General features: G+C 39.5%; 1 protein-coding gene and 1 long non-coding RNA gene across 12 annotated transcripts in view; one reads left to right on the top strand and one right to left on the bottom strand.

Annotated features, from left to right (window-relative positions):
• The window catches only part of LOC138349880 (uncharacterized), a 609,089-nt gene that overhangs the window by 261,071 nt on the left and 331,937 nt on the right, over positions 1-16,081 (top strand). The window lies entirely within an intron of this gene.
• The window catches only part of LOC123771937 (phosphatidylinositol glycan anchor biosynthesis class G), a 74,817-nt gene that overhangs the window by 10,027 nt on the left and 48,709 nt on the right, over positions 1-16,081 (bottom strand). For 6 of the 11 annotated variants that reach the window (XM_045764764.2, XM_069337843.1, XM_069337844.1 and 3 more), the window contains exons 7-12: positions 13,592-13,800; positions 12,314-12,534; positions 11,778-12,023; positions 6,998-7,948; positions 6,656-6,828; positions 3,944-4,042 (exon numbers count right to left, since the gene is read on the bottom strand). In XM_045764764.2, coding sequence (XP_045620720.2) covers positions 3,944-4,042; positions 6,656-6,828; positions 6,998-7,948; positions 11,778-12,023; positions 12,314-12,534; positions 13,592-13,800 — 1,899 coding nt within the window. Of the gene's footprint in view, positions 1-918; positions 4,043-6,655; positions 6,829-6,997; positions 7,949-11,777; positions 12,024-12,313; positions 12,535-13,591; positions 13,801-16,081 lie in introns of those variants that run through there. The other 5 variants (XM_069337840.1, XM_069337842.1, XM_045764762.2 and 2 more) reach the window with 1 other exon arrangement.

Here is a 16,081-nt window from a genome sequence, read left to right as displayed (position 1 = left end):
TATAATTACCCAAGTGTAGTTACAGGATGAGAACTACGCTTGTAATGTACCATCTTCCCAGTACTTTTTGCCATATAATGCTTTGAAACGACTAACAGTTTTGGCCTCCACCACTAACCTTCTCGCTTAACATGTTCCATCTACCACCGATTGCTAAGTGAACTGTGCACGTGTGCATGGGTGCGTGCACTTTGGTGCATGTGTTAGCTTGTGATGAATGGGGGAAGTATCACAATGGGTTTAAGAACACATTGTAAATATTTATGGCTATGTGACCATAAATTTCCAACCACGAAGGTGAGGGTGAGATAGACGGAGGATGGCATGTTAATTAATACCACCTTGTATCTAGTATTAAAAATGAAGTAAATTATTGCCTAAATGATTTGACTCTAATGTGTAATATTACAGTGTTATGCATAGAAATTTAAATCCAAGCAATAGTTCTAGTACCAGCAATATCATATGATTAAATATGATGTGAATATATCATGTACAAAAGGCAGTAACAATAGATCAATTAAGTTAATTGAATTTGGTTCTCTTGGTACCTGGTTAAAAGTATAGTAATAGGGTCTACAAAATGCTGACTTTGGCAAGCTAAATTGTATATCTAGGAAATTATCAAGACATATCCTAGGTGTTCATCCTTGCACTCACTGCAACTTACTGCCTTGCCTGATGTCCACACCTATTCTAGATGAAATCATTTCTAAAAGAATGGTTTCTTTGTTTTCTTTTAAATGAATCACCCATCAAGCTATCATCATCATCAGGCCTTTTTCAGATACAGTATTCTATATCACTGGTCTTCTATATATTTTTTCTAGAAATATCAACATGACTGAGGGAATACAAACTAATAACTAGTTGTGTATATTGGTGAAGCAGCTCTACAGGATGAAATAAAACAACTAATTGGGAGTGATATCCAATTGGATATATCAGATTTTATTATGGAATTATTGCCACAAAAAAGAAGGCTTGATGACAAGCTATTTAAATCCAGATTTATTCATATCCTTATTTGATGTCCTGGGTGTTCAAAGTCAGTTTCATCCAGGATAGTCCATGAATCTGCTGAGATAGTTAGAAGTTGACGTAATATCCTCATCTCACAGGATGGTTGGTCAAACTAGTCAACTAAATTGCACTAGCAACCTTTATATACAAAAAGCAGCAGAGAAGTATATATGCATGGCCAGCAGACAGTGGAAGGCTAAATGTCACTCACTTTATACTTAAAAGCGTAAGTTTCATTTAGACTGCTATACATCTGTTTAATCCAGCAAAATCCCTTCTTAAACCTTAACAGTAAGTAATTCTGTCCAGGAGGCTGGTTTATTGGGCAGTAATCACTTATCCTGTGAGTCAACATACTGATATATAGCAGCATGTACAACACCCCTTCCTAATAGGAAAAAACCCAGCTGGATTGTTCATCCTGTCACTGGTATCCAGACACAGCTGGGACTCGATCAACTGTCTCATGTAAACAGACTATAAAATAAGATTAATATCTTACAACCTTCAAGTTTACATATCTTGCGGGTGCAAAGTAACACCTTTTAAGAACAATATCTATATTTGACAAAGTGCTTAACAGTTGCTTGGATATTGCCAAAGCTCAAGTCTATTAAAATGGAAGGGTTACCACCTGGCAGATTCCTATGGAAGGGTTACCACCTGGCAGATTCCTATGGAAGGGTTACCACCTGGCAGATTCCTATGGAAGGGTTACCACCTGGCAGATTCCTATGGAAGGGTTACCACCTGGCAGATTCCTATGGAAGGGTTACCACCTGGCAGATTCCTATGGATGGATTACCATCTGGCAGATTCCTATAATACTCTGGGAACATATCTAGGGATTCTTATCAGTGCTGATCACTTAAGATATTGTCCAGCCATAATAAAAACATGTTCTGGAAATTAACCTATTGTCTAATAAATTTCACTACACAGTGCATAATACAAGTCAAGATCCCAGTAAACTCATGTTGAAGTTGACTTGATCTCGTAGGTGCCACTGATGCTCATTATCATTATTCCCAGAAGAATGAAACTGCAGACAAATTTTCATAGAAAGACGACTTTTGCCAAATGTGGGACTTTGATCATGTTCATATAACTAACAAAGAAGTTAACGAAGAATCGTAGTTCATGCTGGAAAAACTTGGAATATGAGTTTAGGTATTTTGACAGCTCAACAACACTGGCACACTCACACTACCATTTAAGAGTAATTGTCCTAAGTTGCCAACTAATTTTGGCCTAGCCAAGGGTAGACTGCAAAAGTCATAAACACATGGTTACAAAGGAACCCAGACCACTTATGCCAAAGTGGTTAAAGATCATGAACAGTGTGTATTTATTGAGCGAGTATACTCTGTTGAGTCCCCAGGGCAAGTGTTGCCACTATTTGGAACATAGTGGTATACTTGATGACAAGACAAGTCCAGCCAGAGGTGCTTCTGACTTCAGCAAATTCTGTTGCAAACTTAAATTATTGTATATGCCCTGGTCCTTCTTTATTAGCTGACTTAGCCAAACTTTTGCTATATTTCAGACTCTTCTCATCCAGTAGTAATCATGAATCAACATTGTACAATAGTAATCATGAATCAACATTGTACAATACCAATCTTTAGCCAATTTCAGGCAACTTGAGTTTTGCTGGGTTCCCAGCCATATTGGTGTTGCCTCTAATGAGCTTGGAAACATTGAAGCAATAGATGGTTAGCTATTACAAATAAGTAAGTACTCTCAAATGTGACCCATCTCCATGGTATTCCTCCTGTTACATAAACAGAAAATCTGAAAATTCTCTGTCTGTGATATGCATTAGCCACACATGATTAATCCACGGGCATTTAATGGAACAGAGACATGCACTTCTCAGCCTTGCATTGTCTTGCTGGCAGTCGCACACAAATTCATAGAATGTTCTCAGTTTCAGGATGATCGAAGAAACTTCCTGTCCTTCTGTTCTTTTGTGTCATCTCACAATAAGCTCCTCCATGAATCTGATTCCTACGACGCCACCCATCCTGTCTTTCTGCTCTCGTGTTGACATCCTGAATGATATCTAGAACCTTATGGATATTCTTTGGCATAGATGCACCTGTTGATAATAGCTTACAAAGTCTCCACAAATGTGTGTGCCTGGGTGACAATATAGAAGCATTCTTAATGGTACAACAAGATGAGTGTAACAGAAATGATACTCAATTTTTGTGGTCTAAGGCAGGGCCAAGTCAGGGGTGTTGCAATGTTCATCAGCAAATCTGTGCCCAACCCACTGATGTGGCCATCCCTAGTCATCTAGAAATTATGTTCTTCAAAAATTTGCATAAATCCTGGTACCTGAATACTCTTATGTACAATGTATAGACCTCAATGGCAGGGTGCTTGCCCAATCAACTTCCTGTTGGACAACATAGACTCCCTGCTAATGCAGCACGACTGTCAGCACATTCTAATTGTCAATGACCTCAATCAGTATCTCATACAGAAGGATTTTCATGAACTCTTAGCAGTCTTCAACCTCAAAAATGTTGTGACCTTTCCAACCCACATATCAGGCTCGTCCCTCAACCCTGTCGAGGGTTGTGTATATATATGTATATATATATATATATAGTATATATGTATATATATACATATATACTATATATATGTATATGTATATATTGTATATATATACATATATACTATATATATTGTATATATACATATTATATAACATTCTGTTGCTACTTTCTTGCAACCATGTGTACAAATAATTATATGCTCTCAAAATGACAACTAATCACCTTATTCAAATCTATAAGTCACCTCTAGAACAGTACAAACCTTTTCTATACTCCACATAAAAAGGGTAAGAAAGCACAACACTAAAATATGTGCCCCTTCATACAAGAGTTTTGGGGTGAACACTGACCAGATGAAGAGGTGGTGCCGCTGCCAGGCCACATTCACCAAATAGAGGCTGATGGTAGCCAGCCGCGCACACCACCAGATATTCAACGACTGTTGCCACCTGAAAAAGTACACAATTAATAGCCCTCTGGAGTGTTACAATTATTACGAAACCCCAACACTGAATGTAATGGAATGCCACTTTCTGGAGGAACCCTCCAGTGACTTTATGAAACTATGTTCCTGAAAACAAATCCACAAGGGCCGTTATCTTGAGGTTATCTTGAGATGATTTCGGGGCTTTAGCGTCCCCGCGGCCCGGTCCTCAACCAGGCCTCCTTTTTGTTACACATCCCCCGGGAAGCAGCCCGTAGTCTAACTCCCAGGTACCTATTTACTGCTAGGTAACTGGGGCATCAGGGTGAAAGAAACATTTTGCCCATTTGTCTCCGCCTCCACCGGGGATCGAACCCGGAACCTCAAGACTACGAATCCGAAGTGCTGTCCACCCAGCTGTCAGGCGCCGTGATGAGGGTTCGAGCCTACGCATGGGATGTTCCCAGCTGCGCCTTAGTCAACTGTGCCATGACATGTGCCACAATCAGTATCTCAGACATACATCATCATGTGCCACAACCATGTCATGGCACAGTTGACTAATGCGCAGCTGGGAACATCCCGTGTGTAGGTTTGAACCCTCATCATGGCCCTTGTGGATTTGCTCATTTGATATATCATGCTATTATGATTTCTGTGTGTATATTCCTGAGATTTTGCCTTACTAAATGGTCACATCAGTCATGGATAGTTGTGTAGGCCAAACAGGAACCAGCACCAGAATCTGTTCCCCTTCACAGAGGCAAAGAGAGCAGGTAACAATGTGCCACCTCACCAGAGAAAGACTCCAGAAAGTCAGCAAAACTAACATAACTGGAGGGTTTGTCAAAACTGAATCCTTAAAATAACTATCAAAAGAATAATGCAAATGAATTACAAAAATCAAGGGATTCAGACAAATGAGATCGAAGATCATTAGTACCAATTACTACCACCAGACTGCCTGGTCCCAGCTTAAGACTTCCAGCTCCTCACAACAGTTCTGAACCTGATGATGAAACTTGTGATGAACAGACAAACATGGAAGGGGAGGGCAAGGGGCCCTGGCAGAAGGGCAGGGAGCCACTTGGGCTCCTCCAGAAATTGGAATTTCATTACAATCTATACCTGCTTGATGGGGGGTTCTGGGACTTTTTTACTGATGCATTTCTGGAGAGAACCCTCTGTGGCTTCCTGATACTACACTAATCACAAAGAAAGGCACTTACCAGGAAGAATGAGAGGCAGCAGGCACTTATGACGACGAAGAAACCAGTGCGAGCAACATGACCCACAGCCACACATGACAAAATGGGCCCAGGAACATTAACCAAATACTGGGTTGCCAGTCCCCAGTTAGAATACTAAAACCTGAGAGCCTGAATATCAGCATAATATATTAGAGAAAACGGTGGCAAAATCTGCATATTTACGATCATCATCAGCCCGAGGGTAGACTGCAGGCTAGCTCGACTTGACACTGCGGACAACCTGGGAAAAGCAAGCCTCGAAACAGGGAACCAAGGAAACGGCACCAAACAATAAGGTATCCACCAAGACAAGTGGTGGCATGCAGATAGCAGCATAGAGCCACCACAGGATACAACAAATAAATGACCCACAGTCAAACCAACCGTGCACTAATCACCAAACGATTCCTACAATATATAAGAGGGAACATTGATATTTCTAAATATCATATTTAAGATTATACAGTAATATTTTGATCTTATTTGTAAGAATCACTATCAAGATAATTGTAAATCCCTTTCAAAATATTGTTACAACATTTGCTTTTTATTATTTCAGACAGTATGTAGCAAAATGAGTTTATTAAAACTGGGTTGCAGTATTCGAGTGTGTAATTGAATCCTGATCAGCACAATGGACTCATTTCCAAATAATATATAATACATTTTTTAATGTTAAGAGAGTGTTTGTTGGTGGTCAGCCATAAATGGACTTTTTTCCAGCTCAGCATTCACTGTCACTTTGAACAAATGAACTAGCATTTGAGAAAATATAAGTTGTGTCATCAAAAAACAGAATTGACTTCAGGCAAGTTATTAATGTAAATGACAGAGGAGTGGACCAAGCATTATACCCTGTGAAACAACAATGTTAATCAGCAGTGTAAAGGTACTATCTATCACAAACACACTGGTGCCCGTCACTGAGGCAAGATTGAAAGCGAGTGTCCTCTGATATCATAGTGGCGCAGTTTAATAACAAGGTTATTGTGGTAAACTGTGTCAAAGGCTTTATGCAGGTCTACATATAGACCAATAGGGTACTCATTTTTGTCAAGAGTTGCATGTTTAAGTCAAGCAACCTAATTAAAGCATCATTGGTGCTTTTTTGGAGTCTGAAGCCATATTAACAAGAGATGAGTGTATTATGTTAAACTAGGTAGGATTAAAGTTAGTTGTACATTAGCTTTTCAAATACTTTGGACATGGCAGACAGGATTGATATTGGTCCAAAATTGTTGATACAAATGTGATTAGAATATTTATGGAATGGGATTACTCTAGCTATTTTTTTTCTTCAAAATATCAGGGAAAGCTGAAAATTCAAGTGATTTATTGTAATGCTGTGACCAAAACTATAACACTAACACTACAAAGTTCCTACTTACCTCTCCTTACGTTCATCCTTCGAGATGATGTACGTTAAATAGGCCAGATATGTGAGGAGACTTCCCCCGAAAGTTTGAGTTGCTATGAGAATCCCATGGACAAATGGATGGTATGAGGTGACTCCAACGAAGCCTGCACTGATGTCAACAGTGGTTAAACTGTTGCTATTCCCCTGAAAATAATTTAATGCCAAATTTACTTAACACGATAATTTTGTTCTGCAAATTTTAATACGACAGAGATTACATATATAACACCTGGATTTTTTTTGTTTAATGATAACAAAAATTTAATGTCAATTAATGGGGTCAACTATACAATGGTATAATTATACAACTTACCTGATAAAAGAAATGAGCAAAAGCGAGCCAGTCTATTGATAGAGCTGCCACCTCCCATGAGATGCACTTTGCAAGAGTGAGTCTGTAGATGACAGAGCAGAGCAGCCAGTTCTGAACCAGCACTAGTGACATGAGTCCAATGTTGTCCACTCGCTGAAGGAGAAGGCAGAGGAGACTCAAGGAGGTGTAGATGTATCTCATTAAAACACACATTTTTTCCTCTTCAGGTTCATAGACATCCAGTGCCTTTTTAGTTTTAACTGTTTGGCCTTTAAAGTCAATCAGTTTAGCTTTAAAAAGCCCATACACAAATACTATAACGATTGCTAAATGTGCCATTTGAGCCTCAAATGTTCCGCTGCTGACGTCCTTTCCCCAATAAGGAAAATGCCGCCCAAATATTAAACCACAAGTCACAAGCACTAATGGCAAACAAGTGCATGTAAATAAAAATAATGAAATTACGAGTCCAGACAAAACAACACATACAAGCACAGAGCCTCCAACCGCTCGAATAACATCTCCCAAGTCCTCGAGATGCTTCCATTTGTCTCCTGTAGAATTCCAAGACCTCATTAGTCTACTTAATATCAAACTCACAATTAGCAGAAGCAACAATTTGTTTGGGCGTTTACAGAGTCTTTGTAACAGGGTAATATTTCCATCATCTCTTGTGATTCTTGTTGGTAAGTCGGAGAAGCCACGATCCGCCTTTCTTCCAACACCGAGAAGATCAGTTGCAATACTTGCATTGGTTTTTATACTTGAACCAAATGTTCCTCTAAGACTCTGGACAACAATCTTCAGAATGAGTCCCATGTGAAGACTGTTTATCAAAAAGTAAGCAGTTTGATGCTCCTCTTCCACAAGACTTGTCCCCAGGAGACTTAAGGTATGCAAACCAGTCCCAAGCAGCAGGAAGCTGTACAATAAGTCTGTGTTTTTCTCTTTCTGAAAATAATGAAGTTTATTATAAGTTAGTATTTCCACAGAGCATGCAGTGGAAGAAATACATTATCTAATAACACACTTGATCCATGATGTAAAGTATTAAGATATATACATTAATGAGCCGTACAAAAACTGAAGTCCTACACAACAGACCGATTTCGAAACGTTTGTCATGTAGACAAATTTGTATATTTTTAACATTACCTAGACCACCAAATCCTGACAGAATAACAATCTGGCCAAAATAATCTGCGAATAAATATGTAAGGCATCTAAGTGTACTAACATCTATTATGCATGCATGTATTTCCAGTTAATTTTAAACTGGACAAATACAATAGTAAATAACGCTGCAGAAGTGTTTTTGAAAGTACTGTAGTTGAAGACTGGTTTCTCAGAAATAATAACACACCTTTAAAGATATCCTACTTAAAACATCATAATTATTCCAGTAATCTAAGGTTGAATGATGAATCTCGAACTAGATGAACATCAATTTCAAGATTTGTGTATTTTGTAGTTCCTTGTGGCATTTCTCCAGGTGAGCCTGCTTGTGCCCCTGGGTGGCTTCTCTTCTTTGGTATTACAGGCTTCTTCAGGTTAAGTGAATTATTCAACTTATCATTACTATTATTATTATTGTATTTTGTACAAGCGATGTACAAAATAGTAACAGTTAAGATTACTTGTTTAAAATGACAACTTCAAGAACAAGATGACATACATTCAAACTAAGGAAACAAAGCTGCAGAAAAACTATTAGAAAGTTCACTTTTGCAGAATGGTTGATGGTTGGAACAAGTCAAAACAGTCGGTAGTTTCAAAGTGTCATATGACAAAGAGTACTGGGAAGATGGGACACCATAAGCCCTCATCCTGTAGCTACACTTGGGAAATTACTGTACATGAAACAGGTGCACAATGCATGGGTTAATTGGAGATAACAAGAACCAGTTCTGAACAAATTTACAAAATAGGGAAAACAGAAGGGAAGAAAGAAGATGCTTTTAATCAAATAAATTACAGTAGCACCTCTGTTTACAAATTTAATCCATTCCCGGAGACGGTTTTTAACCAGAAAATTCGTAACCTGAAACAAATTTTCCCATAAGAAATAATGTAAATTGAATTAATACATTCCACACCTCCCAAGAATCTCGACTTCAAAATACATTTCATTTCTAATTCACACAAATATTTAGTACTATAGTATGTACAAATTATAGCATAGTACAAATTATAGTACATGTATGTACAAATTATTATTACCTTTATTGATGAATCTTATTGGTGAATGGAAGACGGTGAGGAAGGGAGGGGGGGAGGAGAGGTGTTACCGTTTGGAAGGGAAGTCCCCTTCCATTATAACATCAAGCACTGATGACTTCTTTGGGGTACTCTCTCGCCTACGTTTTTGCCTGCATACAACTAAGACCTGGTTGTGGCTCACTGCTTGCTTGTCTTACTAAGAATCTGTCTAAAGACATTTGTTTTCCCTACATTTTAACACTTGTCTGTAGTGAGACATCACATTGTCATTTAAAAGGTCAATGCTTCTAAGCCTGCTAAAGTTTTATCTGGGTTATTCTTTTCAGCAAAACTTTGCAGTTCTTCCCATACTGCACATATTTTCTTAATGAGGAAGGGACATTCTCCACTGCCTCCTCCTTCCCTGAAGATTTGTTGTATTGCCCAGCTAGTTCAACAACCTGTGTACCATTTTCATGTTTATGAATGATCTCTCGTTTTTTTCTCTATGGTTATCCTCACATGTGTTTTCTTAAGTTGAACCTTACCACTGACTTTCTTGGGTCCCATGGCATGGTATATAATAATTACTTTTATGTTTAGAAGCCAAAAAAACTGAAAAACAATGAAATTCTATACAAAGAATTCAAGCACGATCATCACCTGGCGATCTCAAGTGACAAATTTCAGTTTGCCAAGTGGGAGCCACTGGCAAACTGAAGCAAGGGCGACCATGTCACAAGGAACCACACGCTCAATCGCCTATACGCATATCAACAAACTACGTAACTCTAAGGTAAAGTTTGTAACCCGAATCAAATTTTACGAAGAAATTGGGCTCGTAACCCGAAAAATTCGTAAAGAGGGGGCATTCGTAAACAGAGGTGTCACTGTATTAGAAATTAAAAGAACAAAAATCAGAATGTAATGTAATGGAATGTTTCTTTCTGGTAAGGACCCATGACTATCTGGTCTCTGAAGGAGACCATGGTCTCCCTGGCCAGGTCGAGGACCGGGCCGCGGGAATGTTGAGCTCTGAAATCATCGCAAGGTAACCTAAAGCTATCTCGTTGAGATGGCATCCTATTATTGGGTCACATCAGTCACAGGAGTCTTGTTTGACCTACCAGACACCAGAACCAGGGCCCATTTTTTTTAGAGGTACATAAAGCAGGAAGACTCACCACCCTCACTGAGTAAGCATCCGGAAAGTTGGTGAAGCTTTGCAAACAACTGCAAGGTTCATAGAAAATGAAAAATTTAAACTGCCAAACAATTGTGCAAATGATTCATTAGAAGTAATTTGTTCAAACTAACCTAGCTTGAACTGTTAATACTGATAGCCACCACCACGCAGTTCAAAAACCTGAAACCAGAAGTGATGGACAACAAATTGACAAACCAATAAACCTGGTAGGGATAGAGGGATCCACCAGGACTAACTGAGAGGCGTTTCATTTCATTCAATGCTGGTTTTCTGAGGAGCGTTTTGATAGCTCCCTGAAGCTGACTACTGTACCCACAGTGACAAAAAAAAAAAAAAAACAGACATACCAGGGAGGAGGGGAGATGGCAGGTACTAATCTGAATTGACCCCTGGCCAGGAAACCAAGCCCAACACCACATATGACCAACTGGAACCAGGGACATTTACCAAATACCAAGCTGCCAAGACCCTCTTCGACCTCCAAAACTTCCACGTCCAAATATCTACCCAGGACATGTCCATAAACACTGGCGAGAGAATGCCATACATCCGAACATCAAGGGCACAAGGGTAGACTGCAGGCTGGTTAAACTTAAGAAACTGCAGACAACCTGAGAAAGGCAAGCCATCGAATAGGGGACCAATGTAACAGGATCGACCCACAAGGCATCAACCAAGGCAGAATTGGTGGCATAAAGGCAACGGTAGAGAACCGCCACTGAATACAGCAATCCATTACTGCATCCGAAAAGCATCCACTGCAAGGGTCTCGCAGTCGTAGAATGGCACTGCATACAATGGAGATGACCAAAGCCATGTCGATGCAAAAGGATTCACGTCCAGGTGCCCAAACATGACAAATTTCCTAGTTGAGTCAACCACAGGGAAACAGTCAGAACGAAGCCAGAACATGGAGTCCCAAGGAGTCCGAACCCTGTGCAGTGCAAGCCACACAGCTGCAACTACCCAAACCGAACTGAAAGCCCGACAAAGCAGATCAATGACCATGGCTGGCTTGGTCAGGGTTTCTTCTGAATTGTTTGCAGTAATCTGGCAGTTTCGATGCTTCATTTTCTATGAACCTTGCAGTTATCCATAAAGCTTTGCTGATATTCTGGCTGCTTTCCCAGTGAGGGTGTCAATAATAGTCCCCCTGCTCTCTGGACCTCTGTGAGTGGGGGAAGCCAAGTTGTGGCTCTGGTCGCTGTTAGGCCAAACAGAACTCCTGCGAATGATTTGATCCAGAAGTGGAAAGCCATCTCAGCAAGATAGCTTTCAGGAGGCTACCAAGAGACTCTTCCCAGAAATTATTTATTGTAAAATTATATTTTACAAATTATGCTGTTAAGATACGGTAAATCTATGGCACCTTACTTTATATTTCTCCCTCCATCCAGTAGTACAGAGTTGAGGTATCATTACTAAGATGTATATAAATGACACAGCCAGGAGCCAAGGAGTTGGACGCAGCAAGTAGCAGATGTGAGAACTTGAAGCAGCTGCACAACAGAGAAGCCAGGCCACAAATGTGCCACCAGCCCCCCAGCAGATGGCAAGCATATTGAACTCCCTCGACACTGAAGGATCTATGCCAAGTCTCCACAGACTTACTGTCAGAGTCTAGAAAAGAAATGGAAATATGAAATCAATTTCAAATTGTTTAAGCTATTTGTTTTATGTCATCCATATAGTGTACATAGCCTCTTCCCCAAGACACAGAAATTTTAGCTTGCTATAAATATTTCCCCAAGCAAAATGAATCATGAAATGAAACTGGCCGATGTAATGAGAGAATTGGCGAGAAAAAAGGCTTGACACCTTGCAGCCATTGGAGCTATGTGAAGGAGTTACTAAGTCTCATCTGTCAACTCAAAGATCAACCAATTTTTCATTTTACAACTAGAACCAACCAAAACAACAGCACTGGTGGAAACGAAGATGGTAGGAAGGTCATAGCTCTGAAGTTTTGATGCAAGAGCTTCAGACACCACTTGTTGACACTCCAGGTAAAACCTGCACGCTCGCTCTGCTTCAGCATCCTTATAACTTGGGTCTGGAGGATTCCTGTACAGCTTCTCCAAAACATCCTTATGAAGCCTTGTTGCTTCTTCAAAGAGCAGCTCTGCATTATCTGAGTGAAATGGAAAACAACAGAGTACTTATTTTTGTAATATTTGGCATAAATTGCATAATGATAATCTAAAATCAAATTTAGTAATCATTAAATAACTGCCAGCAATGTCTAATTAGTGAGTAATATGAATGATTATTAAGTTTGTAAGTAAGCAATATCATGTTATGTTGAGACTCGGACACCAGAATTAGATAAATTATTCATGTGTACTAGGATGTGTTGTGTGTGTACTAAAAGTATGTGTGATACTTTTATGTGATGTACCTACATTGTTTGTTACCCCAGGAGGCTCCATGAGGAAGTAACGGCTGGACTTTTTCTCCACCATGCAATATGTAAGTGTTAATTAACTTAATTCAGAAGGCTTAAGGCTTCATGAGGTTGCACCATGTTATGAACCTTGTCTTCTGAAGATATCGTCTGGTGGTGACAAGTTATTAACAATTTGCCTAAGAGAGAGAAAGCTGCATAAAAGTATTAAAGTAGACATTTGTTTCCTGGAGGTACAAGTTTCTTGGTTGCTGGGAGGTCGTGTGTTACTGATATCTTTCCAACCATGAAACTACTAGTACAGTAGTACAGTAGTACCGAAAGTCAAAGGTTTATTTTGAAGGATGTGTACATTGTAGGCAGATCTTTTGTAAAGGAAAAATTGACACATTTATATAACCTACAAATAGAGTACTGTTATATGGGAATATATAGATTGATCAGGAATGATGAGAGATCTGGTGTCAAGGGGCGGGGGACGTGGCAAGCTAGGATGGACGCAGGCGAGATTTGATGGAGAGAGGATGTGTTTACCGATGGCCTTTATTTTAGAGGGTTGCATTCTGCCAGATATTCAGACAAACCAGAAATTTGTATTTATTCAATTTGCAAAAGATCCTAGAGTAGTTTGAGGTATTACCAAGTGGGATAAATAGAGAATCCAGGTTTCCTAATACAGTATATTTATATGTGTATGGTTAAGATTCTGGAATGTGTGGTTACTCTGTAAACTTAGGATTGTCAGACCAGAATATTTAGGGTTTATTATATTGCTACGTCTTACCGTGATGAGCACGAAGTCCTGACCCACGGGCAACTGCCAGTAACTGCTTTGCAGAATTATGGTGCAACGACATTCTTTTCTCGACACCAAGATGTGAAAATATTTCAGCAAGAGGTTGTCCAATGTTTCCTTCTGGAATCCCAACTCCAGTTAAGAATGCTAGTGTTGAGGTAAGATCAACTTGCTTTGCTAAACCTATCTTGTTAGTTCTGGAAAAAAAATTGTAGGTGAAAAAGATCTTTAAGTACATATTAAGTGCACTCTTCTGAACAGTACAAGCAGTTGCTACCAAAGAAAAGATGCTATTGAATCTTAATTTAAAATATCATGCAATCAGGGCAAGTCACCATTCTGCACCAGTATGAGACTTTTCAAACTGCCCATACCAGGTCATACCAGAAAGTACCTTTATATATACAACTCAAAGCCCTTGCTACTTGCCATTACAAAGACCACCAAGCAACACCCTTGCTAAACACCAAACATTCCTCAGAAAAGATAAATACATTTGCTCTTAATTAACATAACATCCATTTCCAAAATGTTGATGTGTGACCAGTCTCATCAGATACTTGTGCCCCATTGTGGTGAAGGTTAAAAAGAATGTCTAAGCACACACACTGAACACATTGCTAAAACTTTCAAGGCAACATGGCAGATACTTCTAAAGTACTGAAGCCTGAAAAGTCTCCAGATAAAATCTCTGAAGAGGAGCTTATCCCTCTCATTCAGAGAAACCCACTTGTGGTGATCCCATATCCAGAGACAAGCTGAAGAGAAATCCGAAATCCAGTGACAAACTAGAGAAACCAGTTTAGAGCCTTCAGTCAGACATGGATACACTAAGTAGGCAAAATTGAGTCATACCCAGAGCCAAAGCAAGCAGAGTGATAAAGATAGCCACTCTGGTATTCCAAACTAGTCCCTACTAGGCAAGATATTGCAAATCCTTGAGCTGGTTTTGCTCAAGATGGCTCAAGGTTTTGCTCAACATTCAGATAGTAAGTTTCGCTTACTGTCTGGATGTTTTCTCAGTGAGAGTAATCATAACAATCCCCTACTTCCTTTACCTCTGAGGATGGCCAAGTTCTGGTCCTAGTCCCCAGCAGGTCATAAAGGGCTGGTATGGCTAATGCGACTCAGTAGGTGGGGAGCTATCTTACCGAGATGGTTTCAGCGACTCTCCGATGGCTCCTCCAGATATCCCTGAAATAATTAAATGCCCCTTAAACACAGAGATGAGCAGCTTCCAAATTACAACAATAAACTTGCAATTTAGCCAACAAAAAAAGGGATTGTTTGCCAGCCAAGATGAAGCTGGAACCTTATACCACATACATGATTGCAAGGATGACCAGTACACCAAAACAGTTAGGGGGTCCATCTCCACATTATAGTTCTGATCTCTGACCAGGGATCCATGTAAGTCTGCCTGCACCACAGTCGAGTGAAGATAAGATGAGTGAAGATGATGATGGAAGCCAGATGAAAGAGGCAAATTGAAGGCATCAACTGGTACCCAAAAACATGATCACAGGAGAGCAGAGGAGGAATCTAGCTTATACAGTATCCTACTGCAAAGGAGGATAATACAACTGTGAGGAGCAATAAACCCTCAGGACCAAGCACCATTGATGGCCAAAGGGCAACCAAGAATCATTCTCTGACATCTGAGTCACAGGCAGCATTTCTACTTTTTTCATAATATGCCATGATTATTCTCATACTATTCCATAATAATTTTGTACAGAAAAATGATGGTCCCATATCAACTATCCAATGATAATCCATTTTATACTGTTCCCAGATGATCCTTTTCACTTTGTTTCAAGAACATCCTGAAAAAACTGCAAACTGCAACATCACATCCCAAATAAGATGCAGAAGCCATCATAACCCAGCATATAACACATACAAATAAACTGAACAGGGACAAGGGGTTTATGGTGAACTCTCTCAAAGAAGTGTTAGGTATACCAATAAATTTAAAAAATGTGTTAAGAAATAAATGAGCTTAATCATAGTAGTTATAGCAGCTAATCTAGTGATAAACAATTAATACAGGAATATTCATCTGCTAACTCAGCATTGAATATAATGGAACGTCTTTTTCTTGTTGAGCCCTAAAGGGTCCCTGTAGCTATCTCTCCGATATTGCTCCATACTTTAATTCACAGCAGTTGCGGGAGTTCTGTTTGACGTACCAGGGACCAGAACCTGGCTTCCCTCGCAGAGGTGTAGAGAGCAAATAACATTCTGCCATTTCACTGGGAAAGTATCCAGAAAGTCAGTGAAGCTTTGCAGATAATTGCAAGATTTTCAAGACTCGAAACCTCGAAACTGCTAAACTCCCAAAATGATTTTACCAAAACAAAATAATCCACTCTAAACCAGCTTGAATCAATTAAAAGTGATTTCTGCCACCAGGCAGTTCTCTGCCAGCTTGCTATGCATTTCTGGAGAAAATAAAAAAAACATCCCAATGTACCA

Source organism: Procambarus clarkii, chromosome 38 (genome assembly GCF_040958095.1).
Source record: "Procambarus clarkii isolate CNS0578487 chromosome 38, FALCON_Pclarkii_2.0, whole genome shotgun sequence".
NCBI lineage: Eukaryota > Metazoa > Arthropoda > Malacostraca > Decapoda > Cambaridae > Procambarus > Procambarus clarkii.
Note: the sequence above shows the minus strand (reverse complement) of the source record. Positions and strands in the feature narration are given on the sequence as shown.